At 48.3% G+C, this 18,151-nt stretch overlaps 1 protein-coding gene across 1 annotated transcript in view; it reads left to right on the plus strand.

Annotated features, from left to right (window-relative positions):
• LOC136639148 (zinc finger protein 721-like) overlaps positions 1–18,151 on the plus strand; it is a 37,233-nt gene that overhangs the window by 13,589 nt on the left and 5,493 nt on the right. Inside the window, exons 5-7 of the mRNA XM_066613161.1 lie at positions 2,512–3,222; positions 4,302–4,428; positions 7,430–8,297. Of these exons, the coding sequence (XP_066469258.1) occupies positions 2,512–3,222; positions 4,302–4,428; positions 7,430–8,297 (1,706 nt within the window). The remainder of the gene's footprint in view (positions 1–2,511; positions 3,223–4,301; positions 4,429–7,429; positions 8,298–18,151) is intronic.

Genomic DNA, 18,151 nt, shown 5'->3' on the forward strand with positions numbered 1-18,151 from the left:
TTGTGGGTGCTTAGGTGCCTCACAGGGTGGCGATGATTTTTGAAAGATTCCGGGGGGAGGCTCTGCCTCACCTGCCTCCCTGTCCACTACACATCCCTGTTTACACACGAAGACCCCGTCTACATTGCCTTGAAGCCTTGCACCCTGATTGGGGGAGCAGGTGTGACGCAGTGGAGCACAATCACCCCCAGGTAACCCCTGGATCACCTCTCAGATCAAGGGGTTGCTAAAGGGACGGCTACAGCAGCAGACTGCAAAGTTGGCACCCCCATCTTCAACAGCCCAGGCTTTCACCAGCAAGAAGATGGGGGGGGGGCTGCTTTATGGGGGGGCTGCTTCACCTGTTGGATGTCTGAGCAGCTTGCATCTCCCAGGTCAGTGGTTCTCAAATGTTTTGCACCAGGACCCACTTTTTAGAATGACAATCTGTCCAGGACCCACTGGAAGTGACATGATCAACCTGGAAGTGACTTCATCAAGCAGGAAGTGATATTCTACGTACACCAATGCATTTGTTTGTTTGTTTGTTTGTTTGAACTTATCTGATCCTTCCATCCCCTGTGTTTTCCATGGAGGCTCTGCTTAGCTGCTATGGAACCCACCAAAAATCAGGTCACAACCCACTAGTCCTGACCCACAGTTTGGGAACCACTGTGGCAGGTGCAGGTGCCCTGCTAAGAAGTCAAGTGTAACCTGCTGTGAGCAATCTTGCTTCATACCCCTGAAGGATACTTTGCAACCAGTGGGACTAGTTGGTACTTCAATACATTAGTGGTATGTGTTCCCTAATGGTGCTTGCCCATGTGAATTATTCCACATATGTGTGTAGTGCCACCATGACTGCCGTGAAACGCATCTGCCATTGCTCTGTCTGGCTCAATGCTGCTGAAGTTGGCTGGTGCGCTCCAGCAATGGGGCAGGATGGTGCCCTCTGACCCTGATGCACCATTCCATTTCATGACCATGCAGCTCAGACTCCATCAGAGCTCAGCTTGGAGTTCCCGGAAGTCCAGCTACAACATTTGACAGGTTCACTGTGTGCCCCGAAACACCGAGGAGCTACCACACACCCAGTGAAGGGGTCCATTCAGCAGTGTGGGCCCTCTAGCAGGAGTACTGGCCAGGAGATGGTGGCACTTGCAAAAGTGGCAACCAATATCTCCCCACAACTGAGGTGGCATGCCAAATATTTTCCCTATTATTATTATTATTAGATTTTTGCACAGTCAGGTAGGTGTCATTGACTGGTTTGTTTTATCCAGAGATCAAGTCCTTCCCAATGACCTGGGATGCCTGGTTGTTGTTGTTAACAGTATTTCTATATCACTTTTCAACCAAAAAACATTCACAAAACAGTTTACAGAGAAAATAAAATAACTAAGGACGCAATCCTAACCCCTTATGTCAGTGCTTTCCAGCACTGACTTAAGGGCAATGCAGCTCCGAGGTAAGGGAATAAACATTCCCTTGCTTTGAGGAGGCTTCCGTGAGTGACACCCAACTGCAGGATGCAGCACATGTCCCATTGGTACCGCTGGAAAGCACTGACATAAGGGGTTAGGATTGTGCCCTAAGTGGTTTCCTGTCCCAAAAGGGCTCACAATCTAAAAAGATGCACGAGAGACAGGAGCAAAGTGTTTCTCCTTGTGAGTTCTCTTCCCGTCTACTCTGTCCTATAGCAGAGACCTCTCCCCAGGTCTGCCCTCTTATTAGCACCTGACTGAATTGGAATCATTGTACTGCGAGGAGTCATAATTCTGGGGCAGAGCACATGTGCTTTGCATGTGGGAGGTTCCAGCTTCTCTTTTTAATATTGCATGTTAAATGTATCTCAGTAGCATGGCTTGGAAAGCTGTCTCTGCCAGTTGGCGTAGATGACACTGCCCTAGACTGTTTAGCACAGCGGTTCTCAAACTTTTAGCACAGGACCCTCTTTTTAGAATGAGAATCTATCAGGACCCACCAGAAGTGATGTCATGACCGGAAGTGACATCATCAGGCAAGAAAATTTTTTAGCGATCCTAGGCTGCAGTCCTACCCACACTTACCCAGGAGCAAGTCCCATTTGCCATCATTGTTAAAAGCATATACACAATAGCCTGTTAAAAGTATAGATGTGTAACATTTCCCCAAATGCAGTCACATACCACAGTATAGTATACCAAGTCTACTTCATTAAAAATAAAATATTGAAATGGGAAACCCACCTGAAATTGGCTCACGACCCACCTAGTGGGTCCCAACCCACTGTTTGAGAAACATTGGTCTAGGAACTAGATAGACCAATGTCCTGACTCAAATAAGGCAGGCTTCAGCTATTCAAACGTTCTCTCTAAGTCTGAATTCTTGTCTCTTTTTTTCCCACCAGGCGAACCCTGCAGTTCTGGGGGGGGGGGCAACTGACTTGATTTGGTGAGAGGCTGACCCTCCCCATTCAAGCCACCCTTGGCTTGGGGAACAAGAATGGCAGCAGGGCACAGAGACACCCGGGGTTTGGCTCTATGTTCAGAGATTGTGGCGGAGCAGGGAATGAAGCAGGAGAAGCTGGAGCCAGCAGATCTTGAATCGGAGAAAGATGCAGGAAAAGACTCCAGTGTTGCCCCAGCTGGACCTAGGAAGGAATTGTGGGAAGGAGCTGCACCAGAGCACATTAAACAGGAGCTGGAGGAACCACTGCAGGAGTGCTGGGAGGCCCAGTGGCAGCAGTTTCTGAAGGTCATACAGGCTCCTGGCTCTGGACGGGGAAATGCACAGCCACTGAAGAATGATTCTCAGCCTGCCTTGTCTCCCTTTGAGAGAGCTTCTGACATGAGCCTGCAGGCTAGAGGAGAGCAGGTGGCTCCACTTGTGCCTGGCCCTGGCAGAGAAGCCCAAGAGCGCCACAGACACCTCTTGGCCAAAACTGAAGCCAGCGGCAAAGCCGTGAAGGAGGAGAACTTGGAGGCCGAGAACGTCCGCCTGCGCTTCAGGCAATTCTGCTATCAGGAGGCAGAAAGGCCCCGAGACATTTGCCACCAGCTTTGGGAGCTTTGCCACCAGTGGCTGAGGCCGGAGAAACACACCAAGGAGCAGATTTTAGAGCTGGTGATCCTGGAGCAGTTCCTGGCCATCCTGCCGCAAAACCTCCAGGCCTGCGTGAGAGAAGGAAGCCCAGAGTCTTGTGCTCAGGCAGTGGCCCTCGCAGAGGATTTTCTGCAGCGGCAGCAGCGGTGGGAAGGCCCGGTAAGGTTTTCATTCTGACCGTGCTAAAGCAGAGTCAACCCGTGTGTGACAAGGGGGAGCTGTGACTGCGTCTTCCAGTGTTGCCGGTTGTACTTAAAGGCAGCTGCTGGAGAGAGGTTCTTTACCCTGTCTGCCCACTCCATTTCCTTGACCTAAGTCACCTCCCCTTCCCAAAGCTCTTTGTGACTGTAACTTGTCCCATTTCTTTACTCAGCTTGTGGTTGGTCTGTGGAACTCCTTGCCGCAGGATGTGGTGACTGCATCTGGCCTGGATGTCTTTAAAAGGGGATTGGACAAGTTTCTGGAGGAAAAATCCATTATGGTTTACAAGCTATGTTGTGTATGTGCAACCTCCTGATTTTAGAAATGGGCCATGTCAGATGCAAGGGAGGGCACCAGGCTGCAGGTCTCTTGTTATCTGGTAATGCCCTGAGGCATTTGGTGGGCTGCTGTAAGATACAGGAAGCTGGACAAGATGGGCCTATGGCCTGATCCAGTGGGGCTATTCTTATGTTCTTATGTGACAGTTCGACCTCTTGTGTGGGACAAGGGCTTCCTCCACGGCTTGCTGTTTCATGTCTGTGATGCAGCAGCGGCAGCAAAGGACAGGCTGTACGATTCAAGGTGTAATTTCTGGTCACTGTTTCTGATCTCTGCAAGGCAAGGCAAAGAAATGTCATGTGGTCCCAAAGGGGCATACCATACATTCCCTTATGGGGAATGGGGGGGGGGGAACCAGCATCTTTCTTTGCTGTTGTTTGTTCTAGTAAAATAATGTTGATTGTGGTTTGACAGTATTTGAGAAAATCTTTTTTTTTTTTTTTACCTGTCAAATATCCAGCCCTAGTGATGACTTTTGGTCCAGCTGAATTGCCAACGGACCAAAACAAAATATGTTAAGCCCTTTGGTATGCATGAATCAGCAGGCAAAGCTTTTTGTGATGACCTTGTGTTTGTAGAACATACTGCTGTTAAAGGCATGGGAGCAGAGGCTGGTTAAAAAGTTGGCAGCCTTATCAGTAACACATCCTGTGAATGTCTTTGTATTCCCTGGAATCTGACTCTTGCTGCCTTTTCAGGTGCCAGGGGCAAACAAGGAAGGAGCTGCTAATTCTCCAGAGGCAGAGAAGCCTTCATCGGACTCCAGGCAGACACTGCTCTTCAGAGAGGTCAAACAGGAAGGGGGCAGAGAGGTCACCTCTGTGGGTAAGGGCCTGCAGAACTGTCAGAGTTATTACAAGGGAGAAACTGGTTTTTTCCCTTTGTGTGCGCGCACGCATGTTTTTAATATTTACTTGTTATAGCCAAAGGGCACCCACTCTGAATGTTAAGCTTTTATTTTTATTTACTTAACAGCAAGTCTCTAGCCCTGTGGCGATGCAAGGCAAAGCATGCAGGCCATGTTCTACTCCACGAGTCCCTAAACATGTTCTACCTTCCAGTGTTCTGGCTAATGACAGCACTACTATGGGCACTGAAGGGTTAGCTCTGGAGTACATGACATGAACTGAGCCATTATTAAATTTAAAAAAAAACATACCACTACAGTCTATAAAATGTAAGTTTAATTAAATAGTACATCTTTAAACCTTATTGGTTACCTGATCTCACACCTTGGCTGTTCTGCAGTAATTCCTGACCTTCGAAGGCCCCCTCACTCACAACGTTTCTGCCTCTGCACCTATTAAGAGGCTTTTTCCTCCATCTGCCTCCCCGTGTAGCGAGAGCCCTTATGGCATCTTACAAAAGCAGTAAAAGCAACAGAACATTTTGAATGCAATGCGGGTAAAGAAGTCTGGCCACCAGCATGTTTGAGTGCTCTTAAAAGCGTGAAAAAACAGGAAGGGCTCCTCCTGACATCTGAGAGGATGATGATGCTGGATGAATTTGTCTAGGGCAAGAATTCCACAACTTGGAATGCTTCGGGCCATACATAAAAATACATACATTTCTCAGGCACACTGAAAACGTCATGTGATGCCACACACGCTTTGTCGCTGTTGTTTACACTGAAAAGAGCGACTTTTGAGGCCCTTAATGTTGAGAAGATATACTTGAAAGCCTGTGGGGGAAGGCTTGATGGAGTTTCAGAAGGCAGAAGGATGACTGGACCAGATTTCTAGTGGTTATATGTGGGGCTTCAGTGTCCTGCATTGCTTCCCATCCCTCCCCATATAGCTAGCGTGATGGCTAAGGCTTGCTAAAAACCACGAAGTGATGCATAAAGGTGAAATTCAAACCCAGGGCTTCCCAGTTTATAGCTCAGTTCTTTAGCCACTATGCCACAACACCTTTCCAAGCTTTTCTTGCAGATTTTTAAACAAACTCACTCTGAAGCAGCTATTTGCTACCAAGGGGGCAATTTTGGGCAAGAAAATCACACTGGAAAAAGTGTTAATGCCACCCTTCCCACGTGCCACAGTTCCAAGGAAGATCTCCCCCCCTCTCCGTGGCTGTTTTATAGAGGTCATAAAATAGGAGTGCCTTCTGTTTTAATTCCATCACTTCATGGCATAAATAACACAGTTTGGTTCTGAGGTTCTCTCCAGAGCATAAAATCAATCTATTAATTAAAAGATTTATATCCCCCCTTTCCTGTGCTGAAAGAAATGCCCAAGGTGGCTTACAAATACTACGTAAAAATGTACAATATGTAAAATAAAGTCATAATGAGAGCAGTATTATATAATACTGTATGTTGTTGTTGTTGTTGGCAACCTTCAGTCTCGAAAGACTATGGTATCGCGCTCTGAAAGGTGGTTCTGGAACAGCGTCTAGTGTGGCTGAAAAGGCCAATCCGGGAGTGACAATCCCTTCCACACTGGGAGCAAGTGCAGTCTGTCCCTGGTCTGTCTCCCTGGCTATGGGCCTTCCTTCTTTGCCTCTTAGCCTCAGACTGTTGGCCAAGTGTCTCTTCAAACTGGGAAAGGCCATGCTGCGCAGCCTGCCTCCAAGCGGGCTGCTCAGAGGCCAGGGTTTCCCACCTGTTGAGGTCCACTCCTAAGGCCTTCAGATCCCTCTTGCAGATGTCCTTGTATCGCAGCTGTGGTCTACCTGTAGGGCGCTTTCCTTGCACGAGTTCTCCATAGAGGAGATCCTTTGGGATCCGCCCATCATCCATTCTCACGACATGACCGAGCCAACGCAGGCATCTGTTTCAGCAGTGCATACGTGCTAGGGATTCCAGCTCGTTCCAGGACTATGCACTGCCTCCGATGCATCCTCGGCATCACCTGGCAGGACAAAGTTCCAAACAATACTGTATATTACAATAGTTGAGTTGTTGGCAACCTTCAGTCTCGAAAGACTATGGTATCGCGCTCTGAAAGGTGGTTCTGGAACAGGGTCTAGTGTGGCTGAAAAGGCCAATTCGGGAGTGACAATCCCTTCCACACCAGGAGCAAGTGCAGGCTGTCCCTGGTCTGTCTCCCTGGCTATGGGCCTTCCTTCTTTGCCTCTTAGCCTCAGACTGTTGGCCAAGTGTCTCTTCAAACTGGGAAAGGCCATGCTGCACAGCCTGCTTCCAAGCGGGCCACTCAGAGGCCAGGATTTCCCACTTGTTGAGGTCCACTCCTAAGGCCTTCAGATCCCTCTTGCAGATGTCCTTGTATTGCAGCTGTGGTCTACCTGTAGGGCGCTTTCCTTGCACGAGTTCTCCATAGAGGAGATCCTTTGGGATCCGGCCATCATCCATTCTCACAACATGACCGAGCCAACGCAGGCGTCTCTGTTTCAGCAGTGCATACATGCTAGGGATTCCAGCATGTTCCAGGACTGTGTTGTTTGTAACTTTGTCCTGCCAGGTGATGCCGAGAATGCGTCGGAGGCAGCGCATGTGGAAAGCGTTCAGTTTCCTCTCCTGTTGTGAGCGAAGAGTCCATGACTCGCTGCAGTACAGAAGTATCGCAGTATTATAATAAATATAATAAGAACATTTGGGGGGGGGAACTAATTTGATCACACATCAGATCAGATAACAAAGCATAATTCAAAAGGCCATGAGGGAGGAGGGAATTATGTAATTGAGGTGCTACTATGGAGAAGGCTCACCCTCACACCACCATCCCTCTGACTTAAGGAGGAAGAGTGGCACTTGTAGGAGAGCCCCCACTGATGACCTAAGAGGATGGGCTGGAATGTGTGGGAGAAGGCGGACCCTCAGTTAACCTGGACCCAAACCATGATTCAGATTCTCTCCCTATGTCAGCAGGTGATGAAAAGCATTGTGAGGAGGGGAAGAACCATTTGGAAAACTCCAGGGAACTGCAGTCATATTGGATGCTGTCAGAAAGACCTATGCCAGATATTTCCCAGCGCTCTGATCAGGGAGCAGCATCTGTGAGCCAGCAGGTCAACTGGCCAGGTAATGAAGATGGCCATTATCAACCGGTCTATGAGCACCTTGATGAAAGAGTTCCTTGTTCCAGAATCCTCAAAGGTGGGAGAGAGAAGACGTGCCTTCTGTGTGGGAAAGTCTTTAGATGGAAAGCTGAACTCATTGCTCACGAAAGGATGCACACCGGGGAGAAGCCATATGAGTGCTTAGACTGCGGCCGAAGCTTCAGCTACAAATCGCGCCTTATCGCCCATAAGAAAATGCACACGGGGGAGAAGCCGTACAAATGCCCTGACTGCGGGAAAAGCTTCAGTCGGCAGCCCCACCTGATTGCGCATGAGCGAGTGCACACGGGAGAGAAACCGTTCGCGTGCCCTGAATGTGGAAGGAGCTTCAGTGACAGGTCCAATTTAAATACGCACAAAAGAACCCATACGGGAGAACGACCGTACCGATGTTCACATTGTGGGAAAACCTTCAGTCAGAGCTCAACCTGTATGAAACACGAGAGGATCCATACGGGAGAGAAACCGTATAAATGCTTGATCTGTGGGAAAAGCTTCTGTCAAAGGTCGCAGCTGATTAACCACGAGAGAATCCATACGGGAGAGAAACCGTATAAATGCTCAGTTTGCGGGAAAGAGTTTAGCCGGAGAACAGACCTCGTGACGCATCAGAGGAGGCACACAGGGGAGAAACCGTACAAATGTTTGGAGTGTGGAAGAAGTTTCAGTGCGGGGTCGAGTCTCAATGAACATAAGAGAACCCATGCAGGAGAGAGAGCGCACCAATACGCAAGTGGTGGGAATTTCTCTCCAATTTCAGACTGTATAAAACATGAAAGAATCCACAGCCAAGAAAACACTTTTTAATGCACTAAGAGATGCATTAAATGCTCTGTGCTCTTTTTCATGCAGAAGGTACCACATCCAATCAGTAGCAGCATCTCCAGGGAACCACCCTAGGAAAGAACTCTGGCTGAAACCACAGGTAGCACAGACAATATTGACCGATGGTCTGACTCCAAATAAGGCAGACTCTTGGGTGGGATCTGGGGCTACGTGTGTACTCCGCACATTGTACAGTGCTTTTCAACCTGTTTGCTGCGGCACATTGGTATACAAGGAAAGCTCTGCAGGTTTGTCAAAAGTCAGTTGCCCTAGAAACAGAGCTGCAGAATCTGGTCTCCTGGAAGCCGAAACTGACATCACAAGACCATAGAGTAGTAGACCATGGAGATCAGCGTGTCATGAGAAAAAAAATGTTGAAAATGGCTGCCATGGAAAGCCATGGCAAAGCAAAGCAAAATTCTATGCAAACTGAACAAATTTGCAGGTGTTTTATTTGACACTGTGGGTTCTGCTTTGATATTTAAGCCTTGCCCTCTGCACCCCCACCCACAAAACGTATTCAGCATCTCTATGCGTCCTGTGTACTGACTCAGACTCTCTGGCCATCTCACTCAGTGGTGCTTGTGCAAGACCAGCACAGGCTCACCAAGGTTCATTTTCAGCCCAACTTGGAAATGCCAAGGATTAAATAAGGTATTTGGGGGGGGGGGGGGGAATCTGTTGCCCAGTTAATCATGGTGCCTTTTAGTCAATCACCTTTTTGTAATTGATTAATCCAGAAAATTCATGACTTAGGGCCCAATCCCATCTAACTTTCCAGCACTGAGGCAGCCACACCAACAGGGCATGTGCTGCATCCTGCATTGGGGGTGCAACCATGGAGGCCTGTTCAAGTTAAGGATACGTTTGTTCCCTTACCTCAGGGCTGCATGGTGGTTGCATTGCACCTGGTAAGTTGAATAGGACTGGGCCCTTAAACACTTTATGATTTAATTGCCAGCTACTCTGCAGGCCATACACAGTGACTGTCCCAAACTGGTAAGTTGGCTGCCACTAAGATCCGTCAGAGGGTGTCGGAAAAAGAGCAATGTATGGACTTCCTAGGGTGTCCTTACTTAGGAGAGTTTAGATCTCTGTGATATAGAACCCTGTGTTAATTGAAGTCATTGTTAGATTCTACACAGTTAACCTTAAAAACACAAACATCTCACTCGCCTTCTATTTCTTGCCTGAAAACAAGAGATGGCAATGCCACACTGACCTTTATTAGATTCTGGATTGGCCATCTGTAAGTTTGTAGTTTTGATCACTTTCTCCATATATTTCTTTTTTGTAAAATGTCTCCATATATTCCTTTTTCGTAAAATGACATGACATTGCTTTCACAATAAGTATCACAAAGATTTTGCTTTTTTATATCTGTATTTTTAGATTCATTTTGTTATTAAAAAATAGAGAACACTTAATAAAAAATTAAAACAATAACAGAAACGGCACAGTCTCTGCTATTATTTGACTTGCTAAAATAGATAAATACATGGTACTTTACAGAACAAGATAATAGATTGCTACCCTGAGAGTCTACAATTAAGATTTTAACACTAAGGGAGAGAATTGAGGAAAAGGAGAAGAGGGTAAAAACTGGAAGGATATACAGTTCAGTGACATGTACATAAGACTTTGAGCCTGTTCCTATCCATTCCCCTGCACCAAAATGACTACCGCTGCATTCTGTAGGGGGTGGGGATGACATTTGTTCTCTTACCAAGGGGTAAGCTTCTACAGTGCGGGGGGTGGTGGTCCTACTTAGACCAGTGCCAGTGAATTCACTGGCACAGGTATGCATTGACTCAGAACAGTGGATCGGGCCCAGGGAGGGAGTTAGGCCGTCACTGCCGCCAAACCTGCCCCATTCCTGGATTTGAAAGGGGGATGGGGTGTTTTTCCTTGGGGAGGGGCTGTAGCTCAATGAGTCCATTCTTTGAATGAAGATTGTATCATAGGGTTCAGTATATGGCATCACCACCAGAGTTGGAAAAGACCCCTGCCCAAACCCCTGAATAGCTACTACAGTCAACATAGAAAGTACTATGGTCTACAGAGCATGAAAATAGAGAACCTCATCTGTGCCCCCCAGATGAAGAGTGAGAGGAAAATACAATTAATACTAAGTGATACATGCAAGCTCGTTTTCATATCCCCCAACCTTTCACTGACAAAATAGTTTGCGGCAAGTTTGACAAACAAGTTTGCAGCACCCTGGTTTTTGAAACAAGTGTTCCCCAAGTCCTCCCCACCCTGGTACCTCATGTTGTGGAATGTGCTACCCTTTTATTCGCTCCATTTTATTTTTTAATTCTTCTCCACTGATTAAGACACTGTGGCTCCTGCTGCATCCTATGGTGGGGGGGCAGTGGCATAGGTCTCCTCTAGGTAAGGGGACAATATCTGGGGGTAAACCTCCATGGCGCATGGGGGGGCACTACTTGGACCTATGCTTGCTAAATAACTGACACAGGTCCACACGGCCCTGCACAGTGGGATCATGTCTGGGAAGGGGGTTAAGAATCCATAGCTGCCACGCCACTGAACCCATCCCCTTCCCAGACCCAATCTGCCCATCCCCAGCCCCCCTCCCCATCCACTTTTGCCCCCTCCCTGCCCCTGCTCCAACCTCCCTCCCACCCTTCTGCCTTACCTGTTGACTTACCTGCTCCAGCAAGAGGTGAGAGATGTAACGATGCGGGCAGGAAGACACAGGTCTTCCCACCAGCCCTTCCGGCAGCACACTTGAGTAGCGCACTGTCAGAGCACCTTTTGCAACTGGTGTTCAGTGCCAGAAGGAAGGATGTTAGCTTTTTCCAGTTAAACCATTTCTGCCCAGGGTTGCATATACACAACAGGGACCAAATGTGTACACCTGTGGGCCAGGCAAAAATGGGTTAAAGAACAACCTAGTGACCCTATGTTGGGTGATCAACAGTTCCGACATGCTGCATACCTCTGCGCCTGCAAGGTGTGGCACAGCAGGCCACACACTACATGTGCTGTCCAAGCATCATTTCACAGGGCCTAGCACAAACCTGTAATGTAGCCACTGTCTTGTGTGGTTTGCAAGATAGACTATGGTTCTCCTCTTCCATTGGTGCTGACTGCTGTAAAGTACATTGTCTATATAGGGGCTCAGCCTCTCTGTCTTTCAGGGCAGCCCAAGATCTTCTGGTTTCTCAGACAGGGTGCCAAATGCCCCCGTACCCGTGCCTGAAGCTTCCATTCCAATCCAGAATGGCACTAAAGAAGGGACCAAGGAGGGAGCAGAGGCCACTGAGATAACTGCCTCAAGTTTCCCTTATGGCTCGCTGTGCTCTCCCTGGACCGGGTCACCAACTCCCTGTTCAGAATCTGTTGTTTATTCAGAACTGAGTAAGCTGCTTTTCATGGGCACCGCCATGGCAAGCAAGATTTGGGCACAGTGCACAAATAAGAACATAAGAAGAGACCCGCTGGATCAGGCCAAAGGCCCCTCTAGTCCAGCTTCCTGCATCTCACAGCGGCCCACCGGATGCCTCAGGGAGCACACAAGACAACAAGAGACCTGCATCCTGGTGCCCTCCCTTGCACCTGGCATTCAGCCTACTTCTAAAATCTGGAGGCTGTACAAACACATCATGGCTTGTAACCCGTGATTGATTTTACCTTCAAAATTCTGTCCAGTCTCTTTTGAAAGGCATCCAGGCTAGATGCCATTGCCACATCCTGTGGCAAGGAGTTCCACAGACTAATTGCATGTACATACCCATCATGGCTTGTAACCTGTGATGGATTTTTCTTCCAGAAATTTGTCCAATCCACTTTTAAAGGTGTCCAGACCAGATGCCATCACCACATCATAAGAACATAAGAACAGCCCTGCTGGATCAGGCCATAGTTCCATCTAGTCCAGCTTCCTGTATCTCACAGTGGCCCACCAAGTGCCCCAGGGAGCACACCAGATAATAAGACACCTGCATCCTGGTGCCCTCCCTTGCATCTGGCATTCTGACATAGCCCATTTCTAAAATCAGGAGGTTGCACATACAGGTCTTATAACCTGTAATGGATTTTTCTTCCAGAAATTTGTCCAATCTCCTTTTAAAGGCATCTAGGCCAGACGCCATCACCACATCCTGTGGCAAGGAGTTCCACAGACTAATTGCATGCACACACCCATCACGGCTTTTAACGTGTGATGGATTTTTCCTCCATAAATTTGTCCAGTTCCCTTTTAAAGGCATCCAGACCCGATGCCAACACCACATCCTGTGGCAAGGAGTTCCACAGGGGTTGGTGAAAGAAATATTTTCTTTTGCCACCCAATTTTAGTGGGTGTCCCCTGGTGGTTCTGGTGTTGTGTGCATGGAATGGATTGCACCGCCAGCCACATCAAGAGTAGGACAGTGGAAGAGAGCCCGCGTTGCAGCAAAGCAGCCACCCCATCAAGCACAGTCTGTCCTGCTCCCTGCCACCAGGAGTGTCGAGCTTCCAACTGCAGCCGGAAGCCTGGGAGGCGCGTGCGACAACCTTATCTCTATGGGCGGCCTTCCATTGGGTGCCTGAAGTTCAGGCTGCTGTGCGGCTCCCAGCGGGGTGGTTTTCTTCCCCTTCTCGACCTCTATGACCACTTCCTCTTTCTTCTGCTCAGGGAAAGGCGAGTGCAGTTTGAATTTCCCAGGCGCGGCTGGGGCTGGATGGAAGGGGCAGGAGCGGGGACCAGGGCAGCTGTTGCACTGGAGATGCCTCTCCCAGCTCTGCACCTCGATGAGGACTAGCGCCTTGCTCTGCAGCAAAGCACAGGTTGGTAGGCACAGTGCTTGCAAGGGGAGAGCCCAGCGCTGGAGGCTTCTCTGCTCTCCCCTACGTGCAACAGCGTTGCTTGCAGCTTCCTAAGAAGCCACCAGCAGTAATAAGACTTTGATATCTTATTCCAAAGCCCAGCTTTGTGTGAGAGAGAGTTCTGTTGTGTTGTGTTGTGTTTATTGATTGTTCTGAATAGGATGAATAAAAATACTTGTACCTGCAGTGGGGATGTATGTGTGTGTGTGTGTCATAGATCAGTGGTAGACCATGTATCCTAAGAGCATCAGAAGAGCCCCACTGGATCAGGCCGAAGGGGGTCTTCCTTTGGATAGGATCGTAGCCTTACTCCCTAGTTAAAAACATAAGAGTCTCACTGGACAGGCCAAAGGGGCCATCTAGTCCAGCTTCCTGGATCTCACAGTGGCCCACACCTGATGCTGCAGGAAGCACACAAGACAGCAAGAGGTCTGCATCCTGGTGCCCTCCCTTGCATCTGGCATTCTGAGGTAGTCTGCTATTAAAACCCGGAGCTTGCATATACACATCAGGCCAAAGGCCCATCTAGTTCAGCTACTTGTGTCTCACAGTGTCCCACCAGATGCCTCCGGGAACCCCCAAAGACAACAAGAGTCCTGTATCCTAGTGCCCTCTCTTGCATCTGACATTCTGAGGTAGCCTACTTCCAAAACCAGGTGGTTGCACTTACCCATCACAGCTTGTAACCCGTGATGGACTTTTACTCCAGAAATTTGTCCATTCCCTTTTTAAAGACATCTAGACCAGAGGCCATCGTGACATCTGATGGCAAGGAGTTCCAAAGACTAATTACACACTAGGTAAAGAAATGTTTTCTTTGGTCTGTTCTAACTCTCCGGACAGTCAATTTTAGTGGATGTCCCCTGGTTCTGGTGTTGTGTGAGAGGGAAAAGAATGTCTCTCTATCCACTCGAACCACCCTTTTCATAATTTTGTAGGTCTCAGGCATGTATCCCTGGCTTGCAGATAGTCCCAGGTTCAGGTTGCAATTCTATCAGCCTGAGAAGGGACATTTGCCTTCCTCTTAGTGCTGGAGACAGATCATAGCTAGATTTACTTCTCTCCTTCCCACCCCAAAAATACCAGAAGGGTCATTATTGCATCTTTGCATCAAATAGACTTCAGTTCCACCTGCAGTTCCACCTCTTAAGACTTACTGATTTTAGGGCTATAGCATACTTACTTGGGAATAACCCCGATTGACTGTAATGGAACTTACTTCTGAGTAACCATGCATAGGATTGGGTTGTCAACCACCTGCATCTCTAGTTAAGGGGATCTCAGGAAGGGGGCTAACAAAGACATGCATCCCCCCCTTCCGCTTTGGAGACCTTGGAGCTGCCATTCAGAATAGGGATTGGTTGGCAACCTTCAGTCTCGAAAGACTATGGTATAAGCCTACAGCACTTGGTATTCCCAGGTGGTCTCCCATCCAAGTACTAACCAAGCCTGACCCTGCTTAGCTTCCAAGATCAGGCATGTGCAGGGTAACAGTTGCTGCAGGACGGATCAAAGGTCTGACCGAGTAGGGGTCTGTTCCCTGTGTTCATCATTTGCAACTTTGTGAGCTCCTAAAGGTCCCAGCTCATAAAATGCAGAAGAGCTGGGAGAGGAACCTTCTGCCTAGGACCTTGGAGAGTTACAGACAAGCTTCTCTTTACTTCTGCTACCAGCCTGAGAAAGGACACTTCCCTTCCTCTTAGTGCTGGAGGCAGTTAACAGTTAGATTTATTTCTCTCCTACCTACCCAAAAATACCAGAAGGGCCATTGCTGTATTTATTTTATTATTTATTAAAGTATTTATATACCACCTTTCTCAAAGACTCATAGACTTGAGTCACATAGGATCAAGGTGGTTTATGTAGGCAGACTGACCATATACCCTGTTGTTTGTTTTTTTTCAAATGGGGTTTTTACAAGTGTTATTCAATGAGAGAAACTTCATCGAACCCTCCATTTCTCAGATGTTGCACCTTCATGGTGCAATCTTTGTCCTGACTGCACATTTCTTGCGCTTTCCAAGCTTCCACATTGCTGAATTGCTGTTGACGGTCTTACTTTTGTATCCAACAGACCTCAGTTCAACCTGCAATTTATTTTCTGCCTGGGAGAGTCTAATGAATGCTTAATCCCTCCTCCTGCACCCCATCTTAAGACAGTTTCTGACATTTGGGTGTCAACCAGACCTGGCCTGTCTGTAAGGCTGTTGCCCGAGCAGCAGGTTGCTGGCAGGGGTGTCCACCTCTGTCCACCCTCTTGCTTCCACCGATCCACCTCCCCCTCATTACCTAGATTGGAACAGGAAGAGGGGAACATTGCAGAAGAGGAAGTGTGGAGGAGAGGAGAGTGGTGGGCTAGAGTGTCTTCATCAAGGCTGGACGTTCTGCCAAACAATGGGGTGGAAGGAGTAGAGAAAAAAGAGGCTGGGCAGATGTTGAAGCTGGCCCAAGAGTTCCTGCACTGCAGATATTGCCATATACTGCCCCTGCGTACCTGGTGGTATGTCGGCCTCCATTCCTCCCACTCCCTGGATTGGAAGAGGGAGATGAAGTAGAAGTGCGGAAGAGATGAGAGTGGTGGGCTAGAACAGCCATTCGCAACCTTTTCGGCTCCCCTTAGGAGCTCATCTCAGGTTTCAGCCCTCTCCCCTGTCAAACAATGATATAACATGAACAGATAAACAAAAACATTTATTGTTTTCAGTTTTCAGTCTGTGAGGGTCCTCCAGGGGGCCTTATGGCTCCCACTGAGAATGGCTGGGCTAGCACATTGGTTTCTTGCAGTACCAGGCTTCTTCCTGTGTTTCTATGTATTTTCAGGACATAGAAGAGGTTTATAAAATTGTGCGCGTTGTGGAGAACTGTTGAGAAGGCATGTTCCTGCTGCTGCCTTTATCTGGTTAGAAACATTTGCTTACTGGTGTTCTTTTCTTTAACATTGATTTATTTAGTTTCAGATTTGATTTTCAGTGGTGAATTGTCTTTTAATTTTGTTTTCATTGTAAAAAGCCTTGGGACCGGGTGAGAAAATCAAATAGGTTACCTGACAGAGATTGGCCCAGAGCCTAACAGTGAAGTGTGACCGTGTCGGACTCAAGTACCGTGAATTAAGCCATTTCTGCCCAACGTTGCATATACGCAACAGGGATCAAATGTGTACACCCGTGGGCTGGCCAAAAATGGGTTAACTGTGCTCTGTCCCTTCAGCAGAGTGCTGCCCAATCCCTAGGTTCCCTCCCTCTAATTGGTCTGTTATAGAACCTGCTGCAAGATCCTGCCATAGAGTCATATATAACCCTGCTTAATGCTACATTACCAGCGTGTGTGAAAACTGAATAATCAAAGTTCAACAAACACCATTGTCTGCTATCTGTCATTGCTCACTTAACCAGTGACCGTGGAAAGGACCTATATGGGGATCTGAATGAGGCTAGAACAATCTCTTTCTTGTAATTGTCCATTTTTTCTCCTCTTAGGAAGAGACATTTGGTGGCAATTAATTAAGAAAGGGAGAGCAGCAGCAGCACCAGGCCTGAGAATGGCAAGCAGAAGAGGAGATGCATCAACACCAGAGGCTGGGTTGGAACAGAGGATGAAAGTGGAGGAGCCGGACCCACCGGAACCTGGGAAGGGGGCAGATAAAGGCCCTCAAGTCCTCCAGCCTGGGGGTGTTAAGGAATTATGGGAAAGAAACACAACAGACCCAGTAAAACATGAGCCACAGAAGGGGTTGTCACAGCCCTGGGAAGCCCAACTGCAGGAGTTTCTAAAGGCGATGGAGGCCTCCCACTCTGAAGGGAGAAGTCCCCACCAAATGGGGTTGGCATCCAGGGATGAGGCTCAGATCATCCTGTCCCCTGTGGAGGGAGCAGCCGACACCAGGCAGCGTCCCAGGGAGAGGAGGGCCCAGTTTCTTCCAGGCCTGAAGAGGGAAGCCCAGCAGTTGAATGATAACATCAGGGCCAAAGGCAAGACAGAATCTGGGAAGGTGAAACAAGAAGTCCTGGAGGATGAGAATGTCCACTCTGACCTGCCGCGCCAACACTTCCGGCAGTTCAGCTACCAGACCGCGAAGGGGCCCCGGGAAGCCTGTGACCAGCTCCGGGATCTCTGTTGCCAGTGGCTGAAACCAGAGAAGTACACCAAGGAGCAGATTCTGGAGCTTCTAGTTCTGGAGCAATTCCTGGCCATCTTGCCTCCGGAAATGCAGAGCTGGGTCAGGGACGGTGGGCCAGAGACTTGCTCTCGAGCTGTGGCCTTGGCAGAAGAGTTCCTGGTGCTGCAGCAAGAGGATGGGAAACAGGAGGAGCAGGTAAGCAGGTGTGATACAGGCAGTTCCGAGGGCCTGAGAGCAGGCTCAAGTTTCAGAGTATGAACCTCACCTGCGCAAACAGGGGTGCATGGGTGGAATAACAGGGGGTACCATTTCAAATTTTATAGCTGGGAGGGAGACAAGAATCAGCATTTCAAGACTTGCTCTTGAATGGATTCAAAACTCAGTGACAAAAACAAACATGTATTTTTAAGAGTATTTATCTTGGTTATTTTCAGTTGTGTCCTTCATGGTGGTGCGGCTTTGCTTGCACCGGTGAAGCCTCTCATACCGAGTGGCTGAATTGGTGTGACACTGCAGAGTCTTCCAGCTGTTGGGGATGTTTGAAGTGCAGCTTCTTTGTGGAAAAGGAAAGGGCTAAGAACTAGGGAGGAGAGAAAGAAAGAACAGGAGGAAAAGGGCAGGCAGAATGGGAATCTGAGGTACTTGTCTGTCTGTCTTTGACTTGAAATAATCAGCTAAATACAGGTGCCTCCCCTGTATCTGCAGGAAATATGTTTCCACCCCAGCCTGTTGATAAAAGGGAACCCTATACTT

Source organism: Tiliqua scincoides, chromosome 2 (genome assembly GCF_035046505.1).
Source record: "Tiliqua scincoides isolate rTilSci1 chromosome 2, rTilSci1.hap2, whole genome shotgun sequence".
Classification (NCBI taxonomy): Eukaryota; Metazoa; Chordata; class Lepidosauria; order Squamata; family Scincidae; genus Tiliqua; species Tiliqua scincoides.